At 34.9% G+C, this 27,134-nt stretch overlaps 1 protein-coding gene across 2 annotated transcripts in view; it reads right to left on the reverse strand.

Moving 5' to 3' along the window:
• Positions 1–27,134, reverse strand: part of FANCM (FA complementation group M) — a 69,771-nt gene that overhangs the window by 14,174 nt on the left and 28,463 nt on the right. For both annotated transcript variants that reach the window (XM_049612842.1, XM_049612841.1), the window contains exons 10-18: positions 21,423–21,629; positions 19,765–19,978; positions 14,736–14,893; positions 13,829–13,984; positions 10,374–12,279; positions 6,088–6,179; positions 5,905–5,973; positions 4,160–4,288; positions 3,055–3,211 (exon numbers count right to left, since the gene is read on the reverse strand). In XM_049612842.1, the coding sequence (XP_049468799.1) occupies positions 3,055–3,211; positions 4,160–4,288; positions 5,905–5,973; positions 6,088–6,179; positions 10,374–12,279; positions 13,829–13,984; positions 14,736–14,893; positions 19,765–19,978; positions 21,423–21,629 (3,088 nt within the window). The remainder of the gene's footprint in view (positions 1–3,054; positions 3,212–4,159; positions 4,289–5,904; positions 5,974–6,087; positions 6,180–10,373; positions 12,280–13,828; positions 13,985–14,735; positions 14,894–19,764; positions 19,979–21,422; positions 21,630–27,134) is intronic.

The raw sequence follows: 27,134 nt of genomic DNA on the forward strand, positions 1-27,134 counted from the left end.
AATTATTTTATACAAAAGATATTTAATGTATATCGAAACAAGTTTAAAAACAATTATTAAAAACTGTAAAGTTAGTTTTGCCTTCAAAATCAGACCATCTGGTTGCATGATTGTGACAATTCATTTAAGCTCTCTGCCTTAGCTCTGAAAATGAGTATTAAGGTAGTGTCTTTTCATGAAAAATAAATGTGTATGAAAATCTGAGGACTGTACTTGACTTACAGAAAGTACTAAATAAAACATAAGACATCCAGGCAAAAAAGAAAACATATGCTTAAAGACATCAAAAGACACAGCTAGGAGGTAAGGTCGTTTCATAACTTGCTGTCAAGCAAAAACTGGGAAACACATGAGTTTCTATTTATGTGTACTTTCAGGGTTATAATCAGAGAGCAATTTTATTTTTGTCTCTCATTTTCCATTACATTTTTTGGAGTGATTAAATTAATCAACTTAGGTTATTTTCAAGGCTAACACTAATTTAATGACCGCACTGCTTGGAACAAGATGTATAATTTTTTCTTTGAATAATATTCCCCTTCCCTCCATTCCATAGCATAGCTATCAACTACTAGGTATCCTCCTGATTACCTATCCACTCCTTACTCATGCTAAATCCCTATAAACTTAGTGAGACTTTACTTCTAGTTTCTTATTTAGAAGGACTCAGGATCTAGGAGCTTTCAGAGACTTTTTTTGTTTTATAGATTTTTTTTTTTAATTTTTTTTAACGTTTTATTTATTTTTGAGACAGGGAGAGACAGAGCATGAACGGGGGAGGGTCAGAGAGAGAGGGAGACACAGAATCTGAAACAGGCTCCAGGTTCTGAGCAGTAAGCACAGAGCCCGACGCGGGGCTCGAACTCACAGACAGTGAGATCGTGACCTGAGCCGAAGTCGGATGCTTAACCGAATGAGCCACCCAGGCGCCCCTAGATTTTTTTTTTTTTGGTAGAATGTATATACAATAAAATGCATCCTCCTTCAGGATACAATTCTGTCTTGACAAATGCATCATATGACAAACAATAATCTATTTGCTGTCCCTGCTGTTTTTACCTTTTCCCAAATGTCATACAAATGGAAAAAAAAAAAAAAAAAAACTTTGAAATCCTACATATTTAAAAAAAAATTTTTTTACTGTTTATTTTTAGAGAGAGTGAGACACAGAGCATGAACAGGGAAGGGGCAAAGAGAGGAGACACAGAATCAGAAGCAGGCTCCAGGCTCCAAGCTGTCAGCACAGAGCCCAATGCGAGGCTCAAACTCACAAACCATATGATCATGACCTGAGCCGAAGTCGAACGCTTAACCAACTGAGCCACCCAGGCATCCCTGAAATCCTACATATTTTAAATGCACTATGTCTAAATGGAGTTTCAGGGATGTCTGGCTGACTCAGTCATAAGAGCATTTAACTCTTGATTTAGGGGTCGTGAGTTCAAGCCCCATACTCAGTGTAGAGATTATTAAAAAAATAACTTTTGAAAAATTAAAAAAATTAAAATGGAGTTTCAGATCTCCTTACTCCCTATCCTAAGGGCTCCACCTGTAGCCTGCCTAATATAAGACAGCAACAACTATGTCCTTCCTGTTGCCCAAACACACTGACTCCTTTTTTCTCTCAAATCCATCAGGAAAACCTGGCAGCTCTAAGTATCCACAATCCAATCTTTCTGACCCTGGCACTGCTACCACATTGGTAAAAGACTGTATCATTCCTTAGATTACTGCAATGAACTTGTAATTGGTCTCTTCTCCCACCTTTGCTCCCCTGAAGACCATTCTCAACAGTGAAGCTAGAGTGATACTACTAAAATAAGTCAGACCATGAGCTGGACATTGCTTGTTGTCTTTGCATCAATATTCCCCGCCAGATTAATACTGCAAACCTTCAAAAGTCACTGTTACTGAACATTAAGGGCATAGTACTAAGAAACCTTATTCTGCAAGTCATTTCAGTATCAAGGGCATAGTACTGAGAACTTAAGTCTCTAAAACCTTTTTTTTTTTTAATTTTTAATGTTTTTTTTTTTTTTAGTTTTTGAGAGAGAGCGTGAGCAGGGGAGGGGCAGAGACAGGAGACACAGAATCTGAAGCATGCTCCAGGCTCTGAGCTGTCAGCGCAGAGCCCAATACGGGTCTCAAACTTGAGAGTACAAGATCATGACCTGAGCTAAAGTTGGATGCTTAACCAACTGAGCCGCCCAGGTGCCCCTAAAACCTTTTTTTCTCTCAAGTAGAGCTTGGGAAAATTTGCTGTCTTACAACATATCAGAGAGTACAGGAGCAAAATAAATGGCAAGATTTGTGAAAGATTAGAACACTGAAAATCTCACCAGAATCTTTCCTATTTCTATTACAGCCAATTGGACTCATCTGTAATTAATATATATAAGATCTGCTCAAGCATTGTTTGGAGAGACTGTTTTCCAAAAGCAGATCTCTCTTACTTGGCAAATTTAATAAACTTAGGTTTGTATCTCACCTGTTTTTAACATTCAGCATTGCTCAAGTCCTCATCTCCTTCTAATCTTTGATCAAATATCATCTTCTCAATGAAGCCTACCCCTAATTACCTTATTTAAAGTTACACCATGTCCATTGTTAATACTGCTAGCTCCTCCCACTCCAAATCCTCATCTTACTCTTTTTTTCATTTTTATGTAAACTGTTGTGTATACTGTTTATCTCTTTCCATTCACATGGAAGCTTCATAAGGGCAAGGATTTTTGTCCACTGATACAGCTTTTTCAAGAACTTTACACAGTACCAGCACACAGTAGTCACTAACTACTTGTACAATGAACATATGACACTGAGCCAACCAGGTCATTCTGGTAAGATCTGATCAAATTAGCAGAAGCCTATAAGCAACCGAGTCTAAAATAAAGCAAACATTACAGAATTTGAATGAAAGTGACCAAATATTTCAGACATACCAAATTTTCTTCCTTTATAACTCAAAGATCTTTAAAAACTAAAATATTTAAACATAATCACGTTAAAAGCACTGAAAACTAGAAGAAAAAGAAGCATCATTATATCATTTACCATTTATATCCTGTGAGAGTTGAGTTGCATCATTTAAGAAGTCAAGTAATGAGGAATCTTGTTCATTTTCTGACTGATCATTTTCATCTGATGAAACATACTCTGCCTCTCCTTGGGAAAGTTCTGCTTCGTCATCTAAAAACTTTCTAGCTGCAAGCTGTGACAAATTAGAAAACAAGGAAACACACTTAAGAAAATAATTTACTTTCTTACATAACTGGAAATAGTTTTGTAAAATGGATTTCTTGCCAATGCTTTAAAGAAAAAGAAAACTTCAAGAAGAAATGCCAAAGTAGCACACCTATTTAAATTTTCCTCTGATAACTCTACTGTAAGTAAAATACAGTACAACTCAGCATGTCAGCTTGCTGGATGTTTCTTAATAAGCAGAGAGTTTCCCAAGTCTTCTGGCTAATTTTTGCCAGGAAAAATACTGCACCACAAAAAGGCTGATTACGAAAAGAAAAGGTGTAGGGGTGCCTGGGTGGCTCAGTCGGTTAAGCGTCTGACTTTGGCTCAGGTCGTGATCTCGTGGTTCATGAATTCGAGTCCCGCATCAGGGTCTGTGCTGACCGCTCAGAGCCTGGAACCTGCTTCAGATTCTGTGTCTCCCTCTCTCTGCCCCTCCCCTGCCCTCACCCTTGCCCTCTCTTCTCTCCCTCTCATAAACATAAAAGGAAAAAAAAAAAGGTGCTGAGGATTCTTTTCCAAGGATTTGAGTATCGCATAGACATAAGAAAAATGATGTACTGACTGTAAAAACAAATAATCTAAAACTCAGATTTCTGTCTCTGTATTTTTTCAGTTTGAATCTTAAATTTTCACTAAAGTTTCTTCATTCAGTCATTCAAAATAACAAAGCACTGAAAGATAATTTCAAAACATAAAAAGAAACTAAACTATCACACCTTGAGATTTTAACTCCAGTAAAACAAGTAAAATTAGAGTGAAAATATTTTTAATTTTTGGATTTTTTCCTATAAAGAAATTTTAACAAGAAATCTACTAATGTAAAACCTAATTTTTATTATTAATACATATGATATATGGGTGTGTATATATATATTTAAATACATATATATATATGAAAATGAAAAAAGTTTACCTTAAGGTGACTCTGTTTCTTTTGGACTTTGATGCCTCTGTTTGCATTCCTGTTATGACCCCTGAAGTCTTCTAACTGTGGATGTTGTTTGTGAAAATTGTCACTCTCATCACTAGATGAAAATTCTAACTGTAATAATTCAAAAAATGTCTTGCATAAGAAAATATAATTGAATTGTATTTTAATGTATTTCTCACAGGTTTTTGCTTTTATTTTCTTTTTCTTTTTAAATAGTTGACCTAACATTTTTTGTTAGAAAAATAAAATACTCTCACAACTCAAAGCCATGTTAAAAATACATAATACTTAAGAATTTAAAAGTTAAGTGATGCTAAGTACTAAAACACTAAATTAGGTACTACTATAGTCTTCATTCAATTTAGTATACATCAAATGCATATGATGAATACTTATAGTTTTCATTTATCTCCTCTAGAAGATCCTAAAGGGCTGTACAAAAATTAATGAAGACTATAAATATAACTCTCAGAATCAGTCATCAACGTACAGCCCTTTCCAACCAAGAAATGACTAAAACCATGACAAATTTTGACAATGAGGCCTACCACTATATCTCTTCAGAACAACATAAAACCAATCAAAACAATCAAAAGTTTACCAAAATAATTTCAAGTAACAGGAAAAACTTTAAAATGGATTGATCACCAGCATTGTCAATATTTTAATTCATTCATGATGAGGCAGTCAGACATTCCAGTTAAGGTAGCAAGCTAAAGCAATTTTTCTAGTGTTATAGGAGTATATACAAAATAAACATGAGCTGATAACATTTTTAATAATTTTGCAGTTTCTCCTAAATTGCATTAGAGAATTAAAATACACAATATTACCTAATCTCAACTTTTAGTTATCAAATAGCTATAAACTGATAACAAATGAACATCATTAGCCTTCAGACTTGCCCTCTACCTAAACTGCAGATTCAGTCCTGCCAGACAATGCCTGCCACTGTCACATCACTATTCCACAAAATCCTCAAACTCAAACATGCTCAACACTGAATTTATCATCTTTTTGCCTTCTCTAAATTTGTGAAACATATTCCAAACAGCCCTAGCCAAAAACCAGGGACTCATCTTGAACTCCTTTCTTTCCTTCTTTCAAACCCATTCAGTAAGCAAATGAAAGAATAAGGCCTTCCAAAACTGACCCAAATTTTTCTGCAATTTTACTTCCTGGCACTCTTTGTCTTTACAATCCAGTAATAAAGAGATGCTATTTCCCTGCTTTGCGTCATTCATTAAGCTGCTAGCTTTCTTGGCAAGCCTTTCCATTGGCTTACTACCATATATGCTCTAAGGTATTTATATCTTCAAGAAACATTCCAGAACTCCTAAGGACTAAGCTAAAGGCTTATAATTTTTTATCACTTATTAAAGAATTATATTGAAATTATCTGTTTACTTATCTGTCTCTCCTGTTAAGACTGTAGGTGACTTTAGACAATTCCAGGATATCATACTTATAGTAGTACCCTGAGCATCTTACACAGTAGATAGAGAGCAGATATTTAGTGAACTGAAGTGTACTGACTAAAGTAAGAATAGTTTTTAAAGAAGTATAAATTTGAAACAGAAATTCCAATCACATAGGAATTACTATTCTTGTGTTAACCATATACCTATTAGATCAAATACACCTACATTCACCTACACAAATATTTTTCTTGTAATATTTACTCTAAAATAATTTGAACTACTATGCATTATCTATTATCTACTTACTCTGTTTAGAGGAACTCTGCGCTTTTTCACAGCATGAAGTGGGGAAGCAACTTCCCCATTTTTCTCATCCTGGATAAAGTAGATAAATAGATAAAAAGTTTTAAAAAAAGACTTAAGTGGGGGCGGGGCAGATAGGGAGGAGAAAGCCTTTATATAATCACATTGTTGTCATTACTGACTCACCTGTGGGGATTCTAAAACATTTCCTTTTGTTTTTTTACTTTTTCTTCGGAAAATCTCATCATCTTCACTTTCACTGCTTGTTAATTGTTCATCTAAAATTTATTAAAAAATGAATCTGGTCAATAGATTTAAGTTCATCCACAACTATTTTATTGATTGGGTACATTATTTAATGTTAGTTTTTTTTTTTTTTTTTTAATGTTTATTTTGAGAGACAGCATGCAAGCAGGGGAGGGACAGAGAGAGAGGGAGAGAGAATCCCAAGTAGGTTCCATGCAATGCAGCAAAGACCCCGATGTGGGGTTTGATCTCATGAACTATGAGATCATGACCTAAGCTGAAATCAAGAGTCAGACACTTAATTGACTAAGCCAGCCAGGTGCCCCTGATGGGTGCATTATTTAAAAAGAGTTTTTCAGAAGTTTGGCCAAAAAAATCAGCAGGAAACAGAAAAATAAAACAGAACCAGTGAGGAAATTAAGAGGATAACTTTTGCTAATAACCACATATTTAACTAAAATAACATTTGTATAAATACGTTAAATTGCCCATAGTTGGTAGTTAAATATAATGCTAGAAAAAGTTTTAATGAAAATCTGACATAAAGATAGGAAAAATGATCTCACCCATTAAGAGACTTAATATTAAAGTGTTAAAAGCAAATACTGGAGGCTCAAAGGTAACATAAACTTGGTAAAAATATAAATGTCAGAGTATATCCAAAACTATGCAAAAGAGTTAATTTTTAAAAATTAAACATATTTCGGGGCGCCTGGGTGGCGCAGTCGGTTAAGCGTCCGACTTCAGCCAGGTCACGATCTCGCGGTCCGTGAGTTCGAGCCCCGCGTCAGGCTCTGGGCTGATGGCTCGGAGCCTGGAGCCTGTTTCCGATTCTGTGTCTCCCTCTCTCTCTGACCCTCCCCCGTTCATGCTCTGTCTCTCTCTGTCCCAAAAATAAATAAAAAACGTTGAAAAAAAAAATTTTTTTTTAAATAAATAAAATAAAAATTAAACATATTTCCAGACCTTAAATAAGTTTTCATCTTAAATGAAACATTCATAAATCATGTCCTTGATGCCAATGAGAATAACATAATAAAAGATTTACATCTCAATAGATGCAGAAAAAACATTTGACAAAATACAGCATCGTTTCTTGATAAAAACCCTCAAGAAAGCCAGAATAGAAGGAACATACCTCAAGATCATAAAGGCCATATACCAAAGAAAAACCCACAGCTAATATCATCCTCAATGGAGAAAAGCTGAGAGCTTTCCCCCTAAGATAAGGAACATGACAAGGGTGTCCACTCTCACCTCTGTTATTCAACACAGTGTTGGAAGTCCTAGCCTCAGCAATCAGACAACACAAAGAAATAAAAGGCATCCAAACCGGCAAGGAGGAAGTCAAACTTTCACTCTTCACAGATGACATGATACTGGAAAACCCCAAAGACTATACCAAAAAACTACTAGAACTGATCCATGAGTTCAGCAAAGTCACAGGATATAAAATCAATGTACAGAAATTGGGTGCATTTCTAAACACTAATAATAAAGCAGCAGAGAGAGAAATCAAGGAACCAATCCCATTTACAGATGCACCAATAAACATAAAATACCTAGGAATAAACCTAACCAAAGAGGTGAAAAATCTATACTGAAAACTATTAGAAAACTTATGAAAGAAATTCAAGAAGACATAAAAAAAAAAAATGGAAAAACAATCCATGTCCATAGATTGGAATAACAAATATTGTTAAAATGTCAATACTACCCAAAGCAATCTACACATTCAATGCAATCACCTGTCTAAAGAACACCAGCATTCTATACAGAACTAGAACAAACAATCCCGAAATTTGTATGGAACCAGAAAAGACCCCAAATGCCCAAAACAATCCTGAAAAAGAAAATCAAAGCTGGAACCATCACAATTCTGGATTTCAAGCTGTATTACAAAACTGTAATCATCAAGCCAGTATGGTACTGGCACAAAAACAGACACTCAGATCAATGGAACAGAATAGAGAACCCAGAAATGGACTCACAAACGTATGGCCATCTAATCTTTGTCAAAGTAGGAAAGAATATTCAATGGAAAAAAGTTTCTTCAGCAAATGGCTGTTGGGAAAACTGGACAGTGATATGCAGCAGAATGAACCTGGAGCACTTTCTTACACCATACACAAAAATAAACTAAAAATGGATGAAAGACCTAAACATAAGACAGAAAGCCATCAAAATCCTAGAGAAAGCAGGCAAAAACCTCTTTGACCTCGGCCACAGCAACTTCTTACTTGACATGTCTCTGGAGGCAAGGGAAATAAAAGCAAAAATGAACTACTGGGACTTCATCAAGATAAAAATCTTCTGCAAAGAGAAGGAAACAATCAGCAAAACTAAAAGGCAACTGACAGAATGGGAGAAGATATTTGCAAATGACATATCAAATAAAGGGTTAGTATCCAAAATCTATTAAGAACTTACCAAACTCAACACCCAAAAGACAAATAATCCAGTGAAGAAATGGGCAAAAGACATGAATAGACACTTTTCCAAAGAAGACATCACGAAAAGATGCTCAACATCACTCATTATCATGGAAATACAAATCAAAACCATAAGGAGATACCACCTCACGCTTGTCAGAATGGCTAAAATTAACAACTCAGACAGCAACAGATGTTGGCGAGGATGAGGAGAAAGAAGAACCCTTTTGCATTGCTGGTGGGAATGCAAACTGGTGCAGTCACTCTGGAAAATAGTATGGAGGTTCCTCAAAAAATTAAAACTACCCTAAGACTCAGCAATTACATTACTAGGTATTTATCCAAAGGATACAGCAGTGTTGAATTGAAGGGGCACATGCACCCCAATGTTTACAGCAGCACAATGGACAATAGCCAAAGTCTGGCAAGAGCCCAAATGTCCATTGACTGATGAATGGATAATGATGTGGTGTGTGTACATGTATGTATGTATATATATAATATATACATATATGTACAATGGAATATTATTCAGTGATCAAAAAGAATGAAATCTTTCATTTGCAATAATGTGGATGGAATGAGAGTGTATTATGCTAAGCAAAATAAGTCAGTGAAAGACAAATATCATATGATTTCACTCATGTGAAATTTAAGAAACAAAACAGATGAACATAGGGAAGGGAAGCAAAAATTAGATAAAAACAGAGAGGGAGACAAACCATAGGAGACTCTTAAATACACAGAACAAACTAAAGATTGCTGGTGGGGTGTTGAGTGGGGGGGGGGGGGGGGGGGGGGAATGGGCTAAATGGACGATGGGCATTAAGGAGGACACTTGCTGGGATGAGCACCCAGTGTTATATATAAGTGGATGAATCACTAAATTCTACTCCTGAAATCATAATAATGATTTGTATGAAAATAAGGAAAAAAAGAAAGAAGAAAGAAAGAAAGAAAGAAAGAAAGAAAGAAAGAAAGAAAGAAAATAAACATGGAAAGTAAAAAAAATTTTCAGAGCAAACTCATTTTACCCTACAGCCTGCTACAATAATCTATACATAAGCTAGAATTGAGTTCTGTCACAGTACTTAAATACTACTAAGTCATTTTAGTACCAAACATCTATCACTATATTTTCTAGTGTTCTACAAGTGTTTAGAATTAGATCACAGAAAGCCAGAGATTTCTCTGGAACTTCTGTGGTCTTATCTCAGTCCTCCAAATACAGTCTTGTTTCTCAACTTTTTTCAACTATTTTGCTATATGAATCATCTACTTTATACTGTTCCCTCCAAATCTTACACTTCCTTTTCCCTTTGTTTTCATTTTATAACCAAATTCCCTATTATTTTCAACATATTCAAATTGTAAATATTCCTGAAGAGTCAAAATGAAAATCTACATTAAGAAATCTACATTACCAATCTAACCCAGTCCACAATTCTGTCATCTTCTGAACCTCCTAAATATCCACTATCTTATTATTTATTTGGTAGTTATTTCCACAATTTACTATGATCTTTTCAAATGTATATGTCACACAATTGTTTGGGTTTTCCAGCCAAGGGGCAGGGGCCAAAGGGCAGGAATACCTTTCCCATGGCATGCATGCCATAAATATATGCAGATAAAATACATCTTTTATTAGTAAGCATCAACTTAAGAAATACATATACATCAATGACCTCATTCAATACACCAAATATTGAAAAATTACATTTTGAAAAATTACAGAAGCTTATGTAAATTATTCTAGCAAGATTTATGTGCTTTATTAAGATGGAATCTTACCTTCAGCAAGATGACGGGATTGACGAAGACGGATTTGCTCCCTGCTTTTAGCCTTTTCTACAGAAAGTCCTGAATCATCAAAAGTTGCATTCAATATTTCTTTGAAACTTTGTAGATCTACTTTTCCCTTATTAGAATCTGGTGTCCTAGGCATTTCCTTTCTCTTAGAAAATGAGTTCAATGTGTTTGATTCAGAAAGTGGTGTACTCACAACTTTTTCTCCTACTGGCAAAGAAAATTGAGAATAACCAGGAGACATAAATTCTTTATTTTTTGCTGCACTCAGTGGAAATTGTGCAAAATTTGGACTCCACTTATCTTCACTTGATGGGAGAGTAATGGTTCTACTCGTAGAACTAGCAACATGATTTTGTGGTATTACTGCTTGATTTGAAGCATAATTTGCATCACTTATCTCCTTAATATCTAAACACCTTTCAGATAGATCTAAAAACTTATTATTTATATCTGATGCATGTTCTAATATTTCATCATCAGAATCTGGACTACAAAATCCTAAATCAAAAGTAACAGAGAATAAATCCTTAGAGCAGTCAAAAACATATTCATCACTCTTCAGGTTTTCCTCATGCACACCTCTCAAATCTTGATGAGATTTCCAACTATTAGTATCACAGATAATTTGATCTTGGGGTTCAGAATCATTGTCTAACAAAAGTTCATCAGAAATTAAGAACTGAGAGACAGGTGCCATTTCACTTACAGCAGGTTTGTCTGGCACACAAGAAAATTTATATTTATTGTTTGAGGGAGAAAGGCTCACATCATTAAACTCTGTATTAACATCTTTGAATAGTGGTAAACTCTCATCCTGATCAGTGAGCAGTATTGGGAGGCCATTGCTATCCCTATAATTTTTCTTTTCAACTAAATACTTTGGAGGGCCTATGTTTATTTGAATATGACTGCTGGATACTAAATTTTCATTTATATTATCTTTATGTACTTCATCAACATAGTCATTGAAGCTTGGGTCATCAGAAATTTTATCATTAGTTGCACTATAAAAGCAACTTTTTGCAAAAGCATGATTAATAGATTTAAGCGAATTCAATTCTAAATCCTGTTGAGAATTTACAGGTGAATATGACATCATACGGGTAGATTTATCATTCTGTAAATACTCAGTGCAGGGTAGGAAAGGCAAATTATCAAGTTCAGAACCCTTAGCAATTTCATATTCCAAATTTGAGAGTCCAATGAGAGGTGGAGGAGAATGAGACAAAAATCTCTCTACATTAACTAGTACCTCTTCCGTTAATGAATGACAATTATAAAATCTGTCATCTATTCTAGTTATACAAAGTTCTTCCTCAAATGGAAGAAATAAGCTAGATGAAACATATTTCTCATCAATGAAACTGCTATAACCAGAATCTAAAAAATTTCCTACAAATGAACTAGATTTATTTATGAATTGACCTTCCATCAATCCACGTGGCTGATGAACAACATTTTCACTGACAGCACATACGGCAGCAGCAACTTCATCTATATCTGAGGCCCTTTTATCATTTAGTACGTCTACCTGAAAAATATTTTCAACAGTAGCACCGCCATCAGTATCTAAAGAATCCATAACAACATCATTATTTTCTTTTTTAGGCTGATCTTTTTTCAATTCTTTAGAAGATTTTTTCTTTAAAGAAGCAATTTTAATAGGTTTGATTTGAGTTTGTTTAAAAATTTCAGCACATTCTTCATCAGATTCTGCCACTGAGAATGAACTGTCTTGACTTATATTCCTTGAAAATGATGATTTCTTGTTACTAGTAAAGGTGCCATTGGCAAGAGGATTGTATCCATTCTTGGAAGCACGAAATGTTGAACTAACATCTTCCATTTGTAAATAAGATATAATTTCTGATTCATAGCTGCATTTTCCCTAGGAAATCGGAAAATGAAAAAGTCACAAGAAAACAAAAGAGCCAATACTAAACGAGTTTACTTTATGTTATTTTCCAAACAGTATTACATTATTCAAATAATTTTCTCTTATAACTTAAAAATTATTCTAATAAATCAAACAAAATTATAAATGACACTACTGTATAATTATCATAAATTATCTTTAATCAGTCAATATTTTTGCATCCTCAAAATTTAATACATGGAAGACCCACAATAACTGTTTGCAGAAAGAACAAATTTAATAAACACATAAGATTATAAACACTAAGTTTTTCACTTCTAACATTTAGTTGAGCAACTATTCTAATTTCCTAAAAAAAACGATATTTAAGTAATTAATGTATATAAATGCAAACCACATATATGTATGTTAAATTTACTCTCTTGATAAAGGTAAACTAAGAACAGCTTTTAGAGCATCTGAAATAGATGTACCGGTACATCTATTAGGCTGTAGGCTGGAATATACTATTTTTAACAAATTTCCCAATCAAGAACTCTTAGAGTGAATTTGTCTTATTTATCTCTAAATCTAAAACAATAGTCCCCCTCCCACCCCCCCCACCCCCCATTTCTGACCCACACTTCCCTCTTCCTCCTGAGTGGCTACTTTAGTCAGGATTCCTCTACTATTCAGGGACTGAGCAATTAACTAATTTTTTTGTATAATAAGTACACTAAGTATTCATTTGAGAATGTTTGTCTCCCTGCTGGTGTCTATGCTTCCCACAGACAGAGTATTTCATTTAGCCAAATGATGTATAACTGGGCCTGGGATAGAGGTGGACATATACAAGTGCAGATTTTATGGGATCCACAAATAATTACTTTCTATATGTATTCATGAACACTAGCTAATAATACAAATAGCAGCTACAATCTATTGAGTCTGCCAGTTACTATTCTAAGTGCTTTACACATATTAACTCATTTAATCCTCACAACCCTATGAAGAAAGTATTATTGTTATCCCCATTTTACAGATGAAACTGAGGTCCAGAGAGGTTAAGTAATTTATAGATACATGAGTAATAAGATGTAGAGTTAGAATTCTAACCCAGACATTTTGGATTTCATACTTATAGTAGGTTCATCATTCTGATTCTCTCAAGGAAGAAAATCAAGAAACTGCTCAAGTAATCAATAATTCTCTAAACTACTACCAGGATCAAAGAGACATACACCAAATGACCTATGTGATGGAGAATATTTCAATAAATCCCATTCTAACAAGAATCCTAAACTAGCTTTACTAACAGTTTATATAAATCATTAGTATATTAAATTTTTACTCTGGTTTATCTGTATTTTAGATGATATTCTTCTAATTAAGTCTACTAACTCACCTAAGGCAGAAAACTGGTTCCCTATTAAGATCACTAGGAACTTTATAAGAAACCAAAATATTCTATCATTATTTATATTAAACACTCGTTTCTTGTAACTTCAAATTAAGAAGAATAAATATCAAGTATTCTAGTTTCACCATCATATCAGTAAGAAAAAGTTACAACAAACTCTACCTCTTCATGTCTCATTCCTTCTATCATTTGCATAATGCTTATAAAATGGTGGCAACGATCTGAATGGTCCACTTGATACGTAGGAAAAGGATGATCCTGCCATACTCTCCAATCAGATAGAGAGAGTTGATGAATTCCAATGGCTGGGTCTTGAGTCTTGAATAATGATTTAAAAAATAGCAAAAAAATGATAAATATACATACTCAGATTTCATAAACTTATTTAAAAAAACAGTATAATCAGCCTACTATAAATAATCAATTGATTTGGGTATTTTGAACTAAAAACTCAGGAGAATAAAGAAAAATAAAATAACAGTTCATGAGTTTGAGCCCTGCATCAGGCTCCGACTGACAGCACATAGCCTGCTTGGAATTCTCTCCTTCTCCTCTCTGCCCCCTGCCTCCCCCCCTCTCTCTCTGTGCCTCCCTCACTCCCATACTATTTCTCTCTCTCTCTCTCTCAAAATAACTTAAAAAAAAAAAAAAAGTTTTACATAGTTTCAAAAAAGTGTACAAGGATACTCATGACAGCATGATTTTGTTAGTAACATATTAAAAAGAACTCCAAAAACACAACAGGAAAATAAGTAGTGAAGCAAACTATGGTATACTACAGAGTAACATAACAACCATGGAAATTATGCCTATGGAAATGCTCATATAGTAGAAAGTAATTGGAAAAATGCAGACATTATGTAAATACACTACAGTGAAATAAAAATATATACACAATAAAGAATATAAAGAAATTAGTTCTACAAACTTAGACTTTAATATTCTTTTTAAACTGTTTACATTCTTAATTTTTTAAGTAAGCTGACATTCTAAACATACACATTCCTCTCCACTCCCAAAGCCATTGCATTATCACTCTAAAGAGCATCTGAAAACATGTTCAACTTACTGGTCTGTCTTCCTCATTTTCTAAAGATAAAAACTGAACTTGAGGCAATGTTATTTCCTTAATTTCATCACTGTCTCTTAACCTATAAAGTTTGTTCCATAATTTAAATTCTTCTGCTGATAGGTACCAATCTTTCTTTGAATTACTTTGCTTCATTCCTACAAGTTGAAAAAAGAATTGAAAAGAAGTTTTTAAAAATCTGCTAGGCAAACACAAAATACACAACATCAACTCAAACTCTCTGTTTATATCTATTTATGTTTGCTAAATGACTGATTCTCTTCCTCAAAACCAGTATTCTTCACATAATCATTTGGTTGTCACTTCCTGCTTCTATAGATCTTCTAACTTTCTCTCACCTCTTTGAAAGTACTAGTACAGTCTCCTGTCCAGAAGCTAACCTTCCATAATGACTTTGTTAATATAACAGAGCCAGGCAGCTAGGCTCTCAATCTTGGTTCGTTTTGGACTCTCTCCATGTTGTTGTCTAAGATCTGGCACAAAAGAGTCAAAAAACTTACCAATGAAAACTGGTATGACTCTATCATTGTCATCTGAAAGATTATCTGACATTTGGTTGGGAGTAGGGGAAGATGTCAAGTCTAAAAAGCATTTTTAGCTTTAAGTCTTAAATGAGGGGGGGACGTGGAGGTAAACAGAAAAGACCTGCTTCAGAAAGTGAAATAATACACTTTTTTTAAAAAGTATACCAAATTAGGGCACCTAGGTGGCATAGTCGGTTAAGCGTCCAACTCTTGATCTTGGCTCAGGTCATCATCTCAGGGTTCATGAGTTCAAGCTCTGCATGGGGCTCTGCACTGATAGCGCAGAGCCTGCTTGGGATTCTGTCACTCTTTTTGTCTCTGCCTCTCCCCTGCCTGTGCATGCACTTGCTCACTGTCTCTCTCAAAATAAACTAAAAAAAAATTTTTTTTGAAGGTATACTAAATTAACCCTTTCTGACTTCCATAACCTCTACAAAGGAAAATAATCAGCAAACTGGAAAGGATAAACAGTATAAAGAACAAACTCTGGTCCAATACCAATGAGGACAGAAAACAATCAGAAAGTCTACTGAATTAGGAATCAGACAACTTCTGTCTTAGCTATTCCCAAATACTGTATAACAAGCTTTTGAAGGCACCTGGGTGGTTCAGTTGGTTAAGCGTCCCACTTTGGCTGGGGTCAGGATCACATGGTTCATGGGTTTGAGCCTGTGTTAGGCTCTGTGCTGGCAGCACAGAACTTACTTGGAATTCTGTCTCTTTCTCTGCCCCTCCCCAACTCATGCTTTCTCTCTCTCTCAAAATAAACAAATTACAAACTTTAAAAAAAAAAAAAAGCTTTTGTTAAATAACAGGTTTAAATTTTCAGGTCCCTTTGAGATCTAACAATTTGAGGCTCTCAGACTCTTAAAATTGGAAGGCATGCCTATCTTTTAGTCACTTTAAATAAGTTCAGATCTCTAAGCCCAGATGAATTGTATACTAATATACAGAAGATTACATTTATACAGACAATCTTAGCAAGATGAATCACTGACACTTGAAAAATCAGGAAGGGGCGCCTGGGTGGTTCAGTCGGTTGAGCGTCCGACTTCGGCTCAGGTCATGATCTCACGATTTGTGAGTTCGAGCCCGCATCTGGCTCTGTGCTGACAGCTCAGAGCCTGGAGCCTGCTTCTGATTCTGTGTCTCCCTCGCTCTCTACCCCTCCCCCACTCATGCTCTGTCTCAGAAATAAACAAACATTAAAAAAAATTTTTTTTTTAAAAAAGAAAAATCAGGGAGAATGGGGAAAAAAGCATAGAAACATGAACATGAGCTATTATTTTTAAAAATAGGTTCTAAAAAAAAGGTTCTAGAATTTTACAAAAGAAATTTGTCATCCATGTCTAGTTACATTTTAGAACCAATTATTAAACATATGGTTTATTTTCACATTTACAAAAATACAATTATCACTGAGAATAATTAATGCCAAGTTAATCAAGTTTTGATGCTATTATTAGTTAAATAAATTCAAAACAATCCAAAATACCATTGACTCCTAAATAATTCAGGGGTTAGGTTATGCCCCAGCTAAAAACGGGCACTTAACTTTTGGCTCCCCTAAAACTTAACTACTAATAGCCTACTGTTGTTTGGAAGCCTTACTGATAACATAAATAGTCGATTAACATATATGCTTTCTATGTTTTATGTATTATTTACTATATTCTTATAATAAATGTAGAAAAATATTAAGAAAACCATAAAAGAAAATACATTTACAGTATTGAGCTATATTTACTAAAAAAAACTACAGTTAGACCAGTGTTGTTCATGGATCAACTATACATACTATCTTTTTTCTTTAGCCAAAGGTCTGGCAAAGTATTGTGAATGACAGGTATATTCCTATTAAGTAGATTTGTCTGAGGTTTAATAAACATATCCAATAACAGCTGATTTATTAGCTGTTACTAATAATTAGCAATAACACTGGTTAACAGCTCTGAGTTAATGGAAAGAACATTAATAAAGTGAATCCAAAGCAACGGACTAGGGGGGAAAGGATCTTGAAACTTCATGGTATGAAAATCAGTGGAACTGACAGTTAAATTTGAGAGGTATCGTCTTCAAATATATAAAGAACTGCTACTTAAGTACACAAAGGATCAAAACCATTCCTTGTATCTAGAAGATAACACTAAATCAATGAGAAGAAGGTACAAAGACATTTTTCAACATATGAAAGAAACTTCTTCTGTATAGGGCTTCTACATAGGGAAGAACCTTTATAAAGAAATAGAATTTCTAGATTAAAAGATATTCAAGCTGAGACTGAATATGCATTTAACAAGAATACTGAATGCAGATCAAAACCACAAAGAAACATCATCTCCCAGCTGTTAGGAGGGCTACAATCAGAACGTTGAAACATAACAAGTGTTGGTGAGGATATGGAGAAATTTGAATCCCAGTATACTGTTGGTGGCATCATAGAGTGGTACAGCTGTTAGAGAAAACAGCATGGAGGTTCCTCAAAAAATTAAAAATAGAACTACCATAGGATCCAGCAATTCCACTTCTGGGTACATACTCAAAAGAACTGAAATCAAAGAGATACATGCACCCCATGTACACTGTAGCAGTATTCACTATATGTAAGAGATGTAAGCAATCCAAATGTCCACTGACAGATGAATGGAGAAAATGTGGTATGTACAAACAATGGAATATTATTTAACCTTAAAAAAGAAATCCTAACTGGGGCACCTGGGTGGCTCAGTCAGTTAAGTATCCAACTCCTGATTTCGGCTCAGGTCATAATCTCATGATCATGAGATCAAGCCCCATATTGGGCTCTGAGCTGGGTGTGGAGCTTAAGATTCTCTCCCTCTGCCCCTGTACAACCCTCAAAAAAAAAAAAAAAAAAAAAAATCCTACCATTTGCTACAACATGAATGAACCTATAGGAAATTATGGTAAGGGAAATAAGCCAATCACCGAAGCACAGGTACCGCATGATTAGACTATCGATATAATATTATCTAAAATAACACAATCAGAGAACAGAATGGTGTTGCCAGGGGCTGGGTGGAGGGAAAAATTGGGAGTTCTTGCTCAAAACATCTAAAGTTCCAGTTGTATAAGATGAATACATTTTATAGATCTGCTATATAACATAGTGACTAAAGCTAATATGACCTCCTTCTTAAAATATTTTTTAAAAATAGCTGCAGAAATACCTCCTATCTTGATAGGTAATTTGACCAGATGATCCCCAAGGTTCCTTCCAAATGTTAAAATATAACTATATGATTTTATGATTCTTTAAAAGCTCTAGTTAAAGATTAAGCAAAATTTAAAACAAAAAATTTTCAGTTTCTCTTCTTCATAGTGTTAACATTTCAAGATATTTTCTTGATATCACCAAAATCTCTGCAGTTCTTAAACTACCAACTCTCATTACTAGATATGCTCCCTGGCACCAAAGTATTTGTTTCTCACTGACTCAGTATCACCAGGAACTTGGTCTAACTTGGCCACTATCTCATATAAGAGTAAATTTAAAAATAAAAAAAAAAAATCTCTTTTGCAGAAAGGGAAAGAAACCATTTCCCTTCCTTATCTTTTATTTATTTTTTTAACTTTCTTTTTTTAAATAGGTTCCTTGCCCAATGTGGAGCTTGAACTCACAACCCTAAGATGTAGAGTCAGGTGCTCTACCCACTAAGCCAGTCAGGAGCCCCCCTTCCCCTTCCTTTTCTTAAAATAATTCCAGAGATCCCTAATGTTTATAAATCTTTTAACTCTTTGGTATTTTATGTGAATCTCTGTAAAGTCTGAGCAAGCCTCTAGTTAGCATTTCAACCATAGAGGTTTCCCTAAGGATGTAGGAACTCTCTCTGAAACATCAAGGAAGATAGTGACTCTCTCTCCTAGTTACCAGGGAAGTTTAGCCCTAGGCACCATTCTCTTCACTATCTATTTGCACAGATAAAAGAAGTCTTATTTCTTTGAATAAAGGCACTAAACCTACCACAAATGGCTACCTTAATTACCAGGTGAATTGAAGATGAACTATGAAAGAATATATAGAAAAAGGTGCTATCCTCTTATGTGAGGATAAATTACAATTAATCTTGAGAATATGTATGTAAACAATTGTAACTACCTGAAGGGATGTATAGGGTAGAATTTCTGTTTTGTATTACCTTAGTGGATTGTCTACGAATGCACACTAAAATCTGATTCAATCTCTATTCAATAATAAAACTGTTTCCTTCCTTTTCTATATTTTGTAAAGATGATTCTCTGAGTTGATAGGCCATTTTTAATCTTCCCAACACTGAGTTTCTATCACTATTCTGTCACTGTCTCCTTCCCTTTGTCACGTGAATAATCTCTTATCCTCTTCAACACTCATAACATCCTAAAATATACACTGAGTTTCTCAAAAAGAAAATATATCAACATATGGCCTGTTAACTAACAACAGGGGGAAAAAAATGCATGGTTCAAATGCAAAGTTTTTTACTCACCATTCTTATAGGAAAAGATAGAGGACTTCCGCTGCAAGTTCCGAGAAGGCTTCTCTGGTTCATAGACACCACATGTGATGAACATTTTATGTAATTCTGGATTGATTCCATCAGGCACCATTCGTGGACTTCCTTGGTAAAAATGAAGAACTTGCTTGTTACCTGAAATAGCTTTATAAATACTTCTTTTGTTGCACTGACTTTGATTATAAGTCTGCAAAGACAAATGTCAAATTACATTATTTCTATAATAATCATCTAGCCATGACAAGAAGTTTGGATTTGTTATAAACAGTAAATTAAACTCTGATCCACTTAAATACTGAGAATATCTATCTTGAATTTGAGGCCAGTTCAATTAACTCTTGAAAATCAGTTCAGGGGCGCCTGGGTGGCTCAGTCGGTTGAGCGTCCGACTTTGGCTCAGGTCATGATTTCGCAGTCTGTGAGTTCAAGCCCCGTGTCAGGCTCTGTGCTGACAGCTCAGAGCCTGGAGCCTGCTTTGGATTCTGTGTCTCCCTCTCTCTCTGCCCCTCCCCCACTCATGCTTGCGCTCTCTCTCTCTCTCTCTCTCTGTCAAAAATAAATAAACATTAAAAAAATTTTTCAAAAAATCAGTTCAAAATCTAGTATTGTAAAAGCCTACCTTCATAACTATATTGCAAAAAGGAAATCTATTATTTAGGATCTTGCCATTTTTGAATAAGGCAAATATTTATATGTAAGTGTAAATTGCTTTTTTTAAAAATACTATTCCCTTATTCCAGCTTGTTACTTCATCTTTCTACACCTCAACTTTCTTTACTGTACACTGTATATCATTTAAATGAGAAAATGTATCTGAAGCACTTAGAAGAGTGTCCAGGAGAGCAAGTGCTCATTAAACATGGGCAATTATGACTAGTTTACAGATAAGAAAACTAACAACTGAACACAGAAGTTAAGTGGTTTGCCTGAGGTAACATAATTATAACCTAATCCATTTATTGATAGTACACAGATTTTATAAGCTGCCAGATATTTCATTTATTGAGATCATTTTATAGATCAAAAGAATGTTACATAACATGCTATAATCACATGAAAAGTATCTGGGGAGAAATTCATTTTTCAGGATGAATTTTAAAGGGTCTATTAAACATTTTAAATCACTTTTTTAAAACTACTATAATTAACGAAAAATCTATATGAAACGACATATTGGGCCAAGGAAATAATCCCATTGAGTTACAAAAGTTACTCAACATTATAGCAAGATACATTCATACTTTACTATAATCTTGAGTGATGTAATTCAAGTCTCTTATCACTTTAAAAGAAAAAACTAAAAATAAAAAACAAGCCTTAGAAGCACAGGGAAATAGTAAAACAAAATAATACAAAAATAGTGATTTTTTTTTTTGGTGTCTCTAAGTTGGTACTGAAGTACAGAAAATGTGTTTCTTCAATATGGATAAAAATTAGAGACTGAATCCAGTTAAGAATTCTCCCAATTACAAGAAAATAAATAGTCAGAATCTACTACAAAGTGGGGGGGAAAAATCAACCACAATTTCCTACAGATTGTTTCCACTTTGAATGTTAACAGATTGATATTTGTCTTAGGCTTTATTTCTCAAATTTCAAGTATCAAATCTCGTTTCTGAAAGTCTACTTACACGTTCTTCTCGTCCTTCAGCAAGGATAACAACAATTCTGCCTTGACGTTTGCGGCCAGTTCTACCCATTCGTTGTATAAGACGAATTGGGCTCTTCTGGGCATCAAAACATATTATAAGATCAACTTCTCCTATATCCAAACCTTCTTCACCAACACAAGTAGAAACCAATGTATTATAACCACCACTACGAAACTGTTTCACAACCTAAAATAAGAATGATTTAAAAATAACCAGATACAAACATAAGAGACTTGTAGGTCAAAACATACTTTTCCACTCACCCCAAAATGGTGAAATTGGATTATAAATCAGAATCCAGAATACCATGGAATAAGAAGTGGCAAAATGGCAATATAAACCAAAACAGATTGTGGTAAAATGCAAAGAGCAGTCCTAATGCTTTGGTTACATAACGGTTGTGATGGCAAAAGTGTTTGCTAATCATTTACACATAAATAAGAAATCCCTGATATTATTTAGCATCACTAAAAGAGCCATGGGCAGGTAAATGGCCCAGAGCAATTACTGCTGCTTAATCATATCCTAGACTTATATTTATTTTTTGGTGTATCTAAAGTAAAAACTTTTATTACTCCTAAAACTCCTATCTTACCTTTTATACTGCCATTCTAATGAAGGGTAGCAGAATACGCCACCCCAAAATATGACTGTGGGAGTCTAGGACATACTGCCCCGAAATATGTTGCTTTGACATATTGACAATATTGAACTGTAGACACTTGAAAAACAGCAAAAGCAGGGAAAGGCTTCCTCTCCCCTTATCTGTCCAAAAACAGATTCTCCAAAAGGAACTCAACTGTCATAAATCCCCTCCCCTGAGATTTTCATCAACCAGAAAAAACTGACTCATCACAAGGAGAGGCAACTAAAAGTTATTCCTGCACTTAGACAAACTTGATTACAAATTATCACACCTCCCATTTTTCTTCTAAGGGCCTATTCATCTTTCCTAAAAATCAATTAATTTCTACTTAGGAGCCTATGTCCCTCCTCTCCTTTCTCTTTTAAGATGGTATTTAAGGGGCAGCTGGGTGGCTCAGTCGGTTGAGCATCTGACTTCCACTCAGGTCATGATCTCCTGGTTCATGGGTTGGAGCCAGTGTCGGGCTCTGTGCTGACAGCTCAGAGCCCGAAGCCTGCTTTGGATTCTGTGTCTCCCTCTCTCTCTGCCACCCCGTCCCCACTTGCACTTGCACCCTCTCTCTCTCTTTCAAAAATAAACGAACATTAAAAAAAAAAAATTTTTTTAAAGATGGTATTTAAGTCTGAATTCTAAGCCACCTTAGGGAGTTACTGATTTTCCCTGAGTATCTCCCATGTATAACATAAGATATATATGTTAATAAACTTATTTGTTTTTCTCTTGTTAAGCTGCCTTTTATTACTGGGGGCTCAACTAACAGCCAAAAAGGAATAATTATTTTTCCTCTTCTATACCAAGATTTCTATCACTTTAATAAAACTGCAGTAGCCTAAGAATTAATAAAAAGTCAACGAAACATTTTGAAAAACTTCCTTGAGCCTTAAAAACTTATTCTGAACTGCTCTGAGCCTCAGTTTCTCCACATAACACCAAAGTTGCAGTTTTGTATGTGGCAGACAGAGGTAGTAATAAGATAATATTCAACAGATAGATAAAGAATAGAAACAAAAGTAGAATGATAGTATTCCAGAGAAATCAGTCATGCACTTGAGTAAAGCCTCTATAAATGCCTATTAAAATATCAGAATACCCAACACAGGGCTCCATTCCACAATCCTGGGATCATGACCTGAGCCGAAATCAAGACTCAGGACTTCAACCAACTGAGCACCTATCCTTAAACTAGCTCTATTATTGACAACAACAACCTCAAAAGCATGATTATAAATTTAAACTTATATTAAATCCTCTTGTAAACTTTTCCAGTAGCTTAGTAAGAGAGTTTTCTTTGAATATGAGAAACCTCAGAGTACAGGGATAACCAGTGATCATGATTAAAAGTTAAGATTAATCATTTCTCTTTGGAATCTGGAATCACATTAAGCCAAGGAAAGACTAACCTAATATTACCTGTATATAACTTAAAACACATGTCCTCTTTGCTCCCCCCCCCCACCAAAAAATGGGTCACAGTCTTAGAAATGTAAAAGAAAAATAATTCTTTAATATAAATAGTTAACAGATGAATAAAAGATAGTTGACATACTTTTTAGGTAACATGTATAAATGAAACTATTATTTATTTGCCTAACACTGACCAATTTGCCGGGACTTTGAAAAATAATCAATCATAGAAAGGGATATGTGATTAATTAAACAAATTCTACCAGGATTTGTAATCCACTGATCCTATCATTTTTTCATTGCTTACACTTTACCCTCACTCCACTCTCATATCATAGTCCTCTGACTAAACTCCACCACTGAATATATCCCACTTTCCAACCAAATCTAAGCCTGTACCCACATAGGTGAATGGAAGAAAATACCAACCATTCTTATTGGTTTCACTTTAAACTCATAATCCCTCACTTGAGAGGGCCTTTAGTGCTATCTGAAAATCATTTCATATTCCCTAATCCATTCACTTTCCCCATTCTTCTAGAAAACTATATCCTCTTCTCTCCTTTTTGATCAAACTTCCATCCAACATTTCCTCCCATCCTCATTCTTGCCTGATGACAGGACAAAAATTGAGCAATCAAAAAAGACCTCCCACAGGATATCACTGTCACGTCTACTTACTCACCTGTATCTGTGCCTAAATAGTTCACCTTCCCTCCTGCTGTTTTGGATAAACTGCGTTTTTAACTGAGATCAGCTCCTATAGTTTTGTATACTAGATCCCATCGGTTTCCTCATCTACTCAAAGATCATACTAGCTATACTCTTGTCTCTGCTCTATTAACAATTTTTCTTTCTCAGTTGATCATTCCTATCAGTATACAAGCATATTGTTAGATCTCCTAATTTCAAAGAAACAATACTTCCATCTCTGCTCTCCTTTACAGCAAAAATTCTTGAAAGACTTGTATACTTGCTATCTCTAGGTCTCCTCTTCCTGTTCTCTCTTGAAAATACCTCAATCAGTCTTGTCCCCACAATTCCAATGAAACTGTCCTTTTCAAGGTCACCTGCCTTCTGATCTCTTAATCCAAAGGTCAATTCCCATTTTTCATCTCATGACCTACTAGCAGTAGGTCTGCGACTAGCAGCACTTAAACAGTTCCTCCTGCTCATTTGGCCCACAGGTATCACACTCTCCTGGTTTTTCTACTATTACTAGCTACTTACTCTTATTCCCAAGGAAATCATAATCACTGCCTATACTAGTAACAATGAAACCCTTGGCTCAGTCTTTGGACATCTTGTCTATCTCTATTCCATCACTTGGTAATTTCATCCAGTCTCACGTATATGATGATGATGATTCCCAAATATATATTTCCACAAACCTGTGAACTCATGAACTTAAGATTCATATATTCAACTGTTTATTCAACATCTCTATTTGACATTTAAAACAATGCAAGTCAAAGTGTAGTTCGTGAACTGTTTATTACTGTTGAGGTTCAGGTGTTTAGAAATTTGACAGAGTAATACTATGTTTGCTGGCTTTAATAATAAAAAATCTGGCCATGAATATTGTTTTCATTAATTTTATTTTTTTAGTAATTCATTTTTATTCAACTGTATCTGTGACATACTAAGAGGAAATAAACTAGTCCTCCATCAACTAGTCCTCCATCAACTTTGATACTCCAAAAAACACTAATCTCATAGGTATGCCAAAGTTAACTCATCCAGAACCAAGTTACTGATATTTCTCTCCAAAACTTGCTCTTCCTACAGTCTTATCCGTCTTCGTTAATAGCAGCTCTTTTCAGTTGCTCAAGCCAAATTCCTGGAATCATCATTGGAGTCACCCTTCACCCTCCTCAATCTCACACTCCACTTTAATTTGTCAATAAATCCCATCAGCTTGACCTTAAAATATATCCAGAATCCAACCAGTTCTCACAACCTTCCATGCTACCACTATAGTCTAAGCTACCATCATCTTTAGCTTGGTATCATAATAAGTCTTCCAATTGGGTTTCCTGTTTCTACCCTTAGTACCCTATACTTTATTCTGAAGATAGCAACCAGTGTGATTCTTTTAAAATATAAACCAGGCTGTAACCCTCGCCTATTTCAAACTCTCTAAAAGGGCTTCTTCTTTTCCCATCTCCCTCACAGTAAAAGCCAAAGTTACTGAAATGGATACACTCTACTTACACCACTGCACAGAGCATCTAAATTGGCAATAAATAAGCAAACAGTGGCTTTGAATGACACACTGGACCAGATGGACTTAACAAATACATTCAGAACATTCCATCCTATATCAGAATACCCATTCTTTTCAAGTGCACATGGAATATTCTCCAGAAAAGATCACATATTAGATCACAAAACAGGCCCCAAGAAATTCACAAAGATTGAGAGCATACCATGTATCTTATCTGACCACAATGTTATGAAACTAAAAGTCAACCACATGAAAAATTTAGAAAGACCACAAATACATAGAGGTTAAAGAACATCCTACTAAAAACATGAATGGGTCAACCAAGAAATCAAAGAAATAAAAACAAAATACAGTAAAACAAATGAAAATTAAACAGTCGAAAATCTTTAGGATGCAGCAAAAGTGGCCATAAGAGGGAAGTATACAGCAATACAAGCCAACTTCAGGAAGCAAGAAAAATCTCAAACAACCTAACCTTACACCAAAAGTGACTAGAAAAAGAAAAAAAAAAAAAAAAAAAGGAAGCCTAAAGTCAGGAGAAGGAAGGAAATAATAAATATTAGAGCAGAAATAAATGATACAGAAACTAAAAAAAGAAACAAAAACAAAACAATAGAATGGGTCAATGAAACCATGAGCTGGTTCTTTGGAAAAAAAAAAAAAAATCAATAAAGTTGATAAAACTCTAGCCAGATTTATCAAAAAGAAAAGAGGGCCCAAATTTTAAAAAATCGCAAATCATAGAGGAGAAATAAGAACACCACAAAAGTACAATTATAAGACAACCTGGAAGAAATGGATAAATTCCTAGGAACATATTAACCACCAAATGGAAACAGGAAGAAATAGAAAACTTGAACAGACTGATATCCAGCAAAGAAACTGAATCAGTATTCAAAAATCTCCCAAGACACAAACTCCAGGGCCAGATGGCTTCACAGGCAAATTCTACCAAACATTTAAAGAAGAGTTAATACCGGGGCGCCTGGGTGGCTCAGGTGGTTAAGCTTCCAACTTCGGCTCAGGTCATGATCTCATAGTTCACGAGTTCAAGCCCCGCATCAGGCTCTCTGCTGACAGCTAAGAGCCAGGAGCCTGCTTCAGATTCTGTGTCTCCCTCTCTTTCTGCCTCTCCCTCCCTCCCTCTCTCTCTCTCTCTCTCAAAAATAAATAAAACATTAAAAAAAATTTTTTTTAAAAAGGAGAGTTAAAACCTATTCTTCTCAAACTATTCCCCAAAAAAAAAAAAAAAAAAAAAAAACCAGAAAAGGAAGGAAAACTTCCCAATTCATTCTATGAGGCCAGCATTACCCTGACACCAAAAGCAGAAAAAGACACCACTAAAAAAGAGAACTATAGGCCAATATCCCTGATGAACATGAATGCAAAAATTCTCAACAAAATACCAGCAAAC

The sequence above is a fragment of the Panthera uncia genome, assembly GCF_023721935.1.
Source record: "Panthera uncia isolate 11264 chromosome B3 unlocalized genomic scaffold, Puncia_PCG_1.0 HiC_scaffold_1, whole genome shotgun sequence".
Lineage (NCBI taxonomy): Eukaryota > Metazoa > Chordata > Mammalia > Carnivora > Felidae > Panthera > Panthera uncia.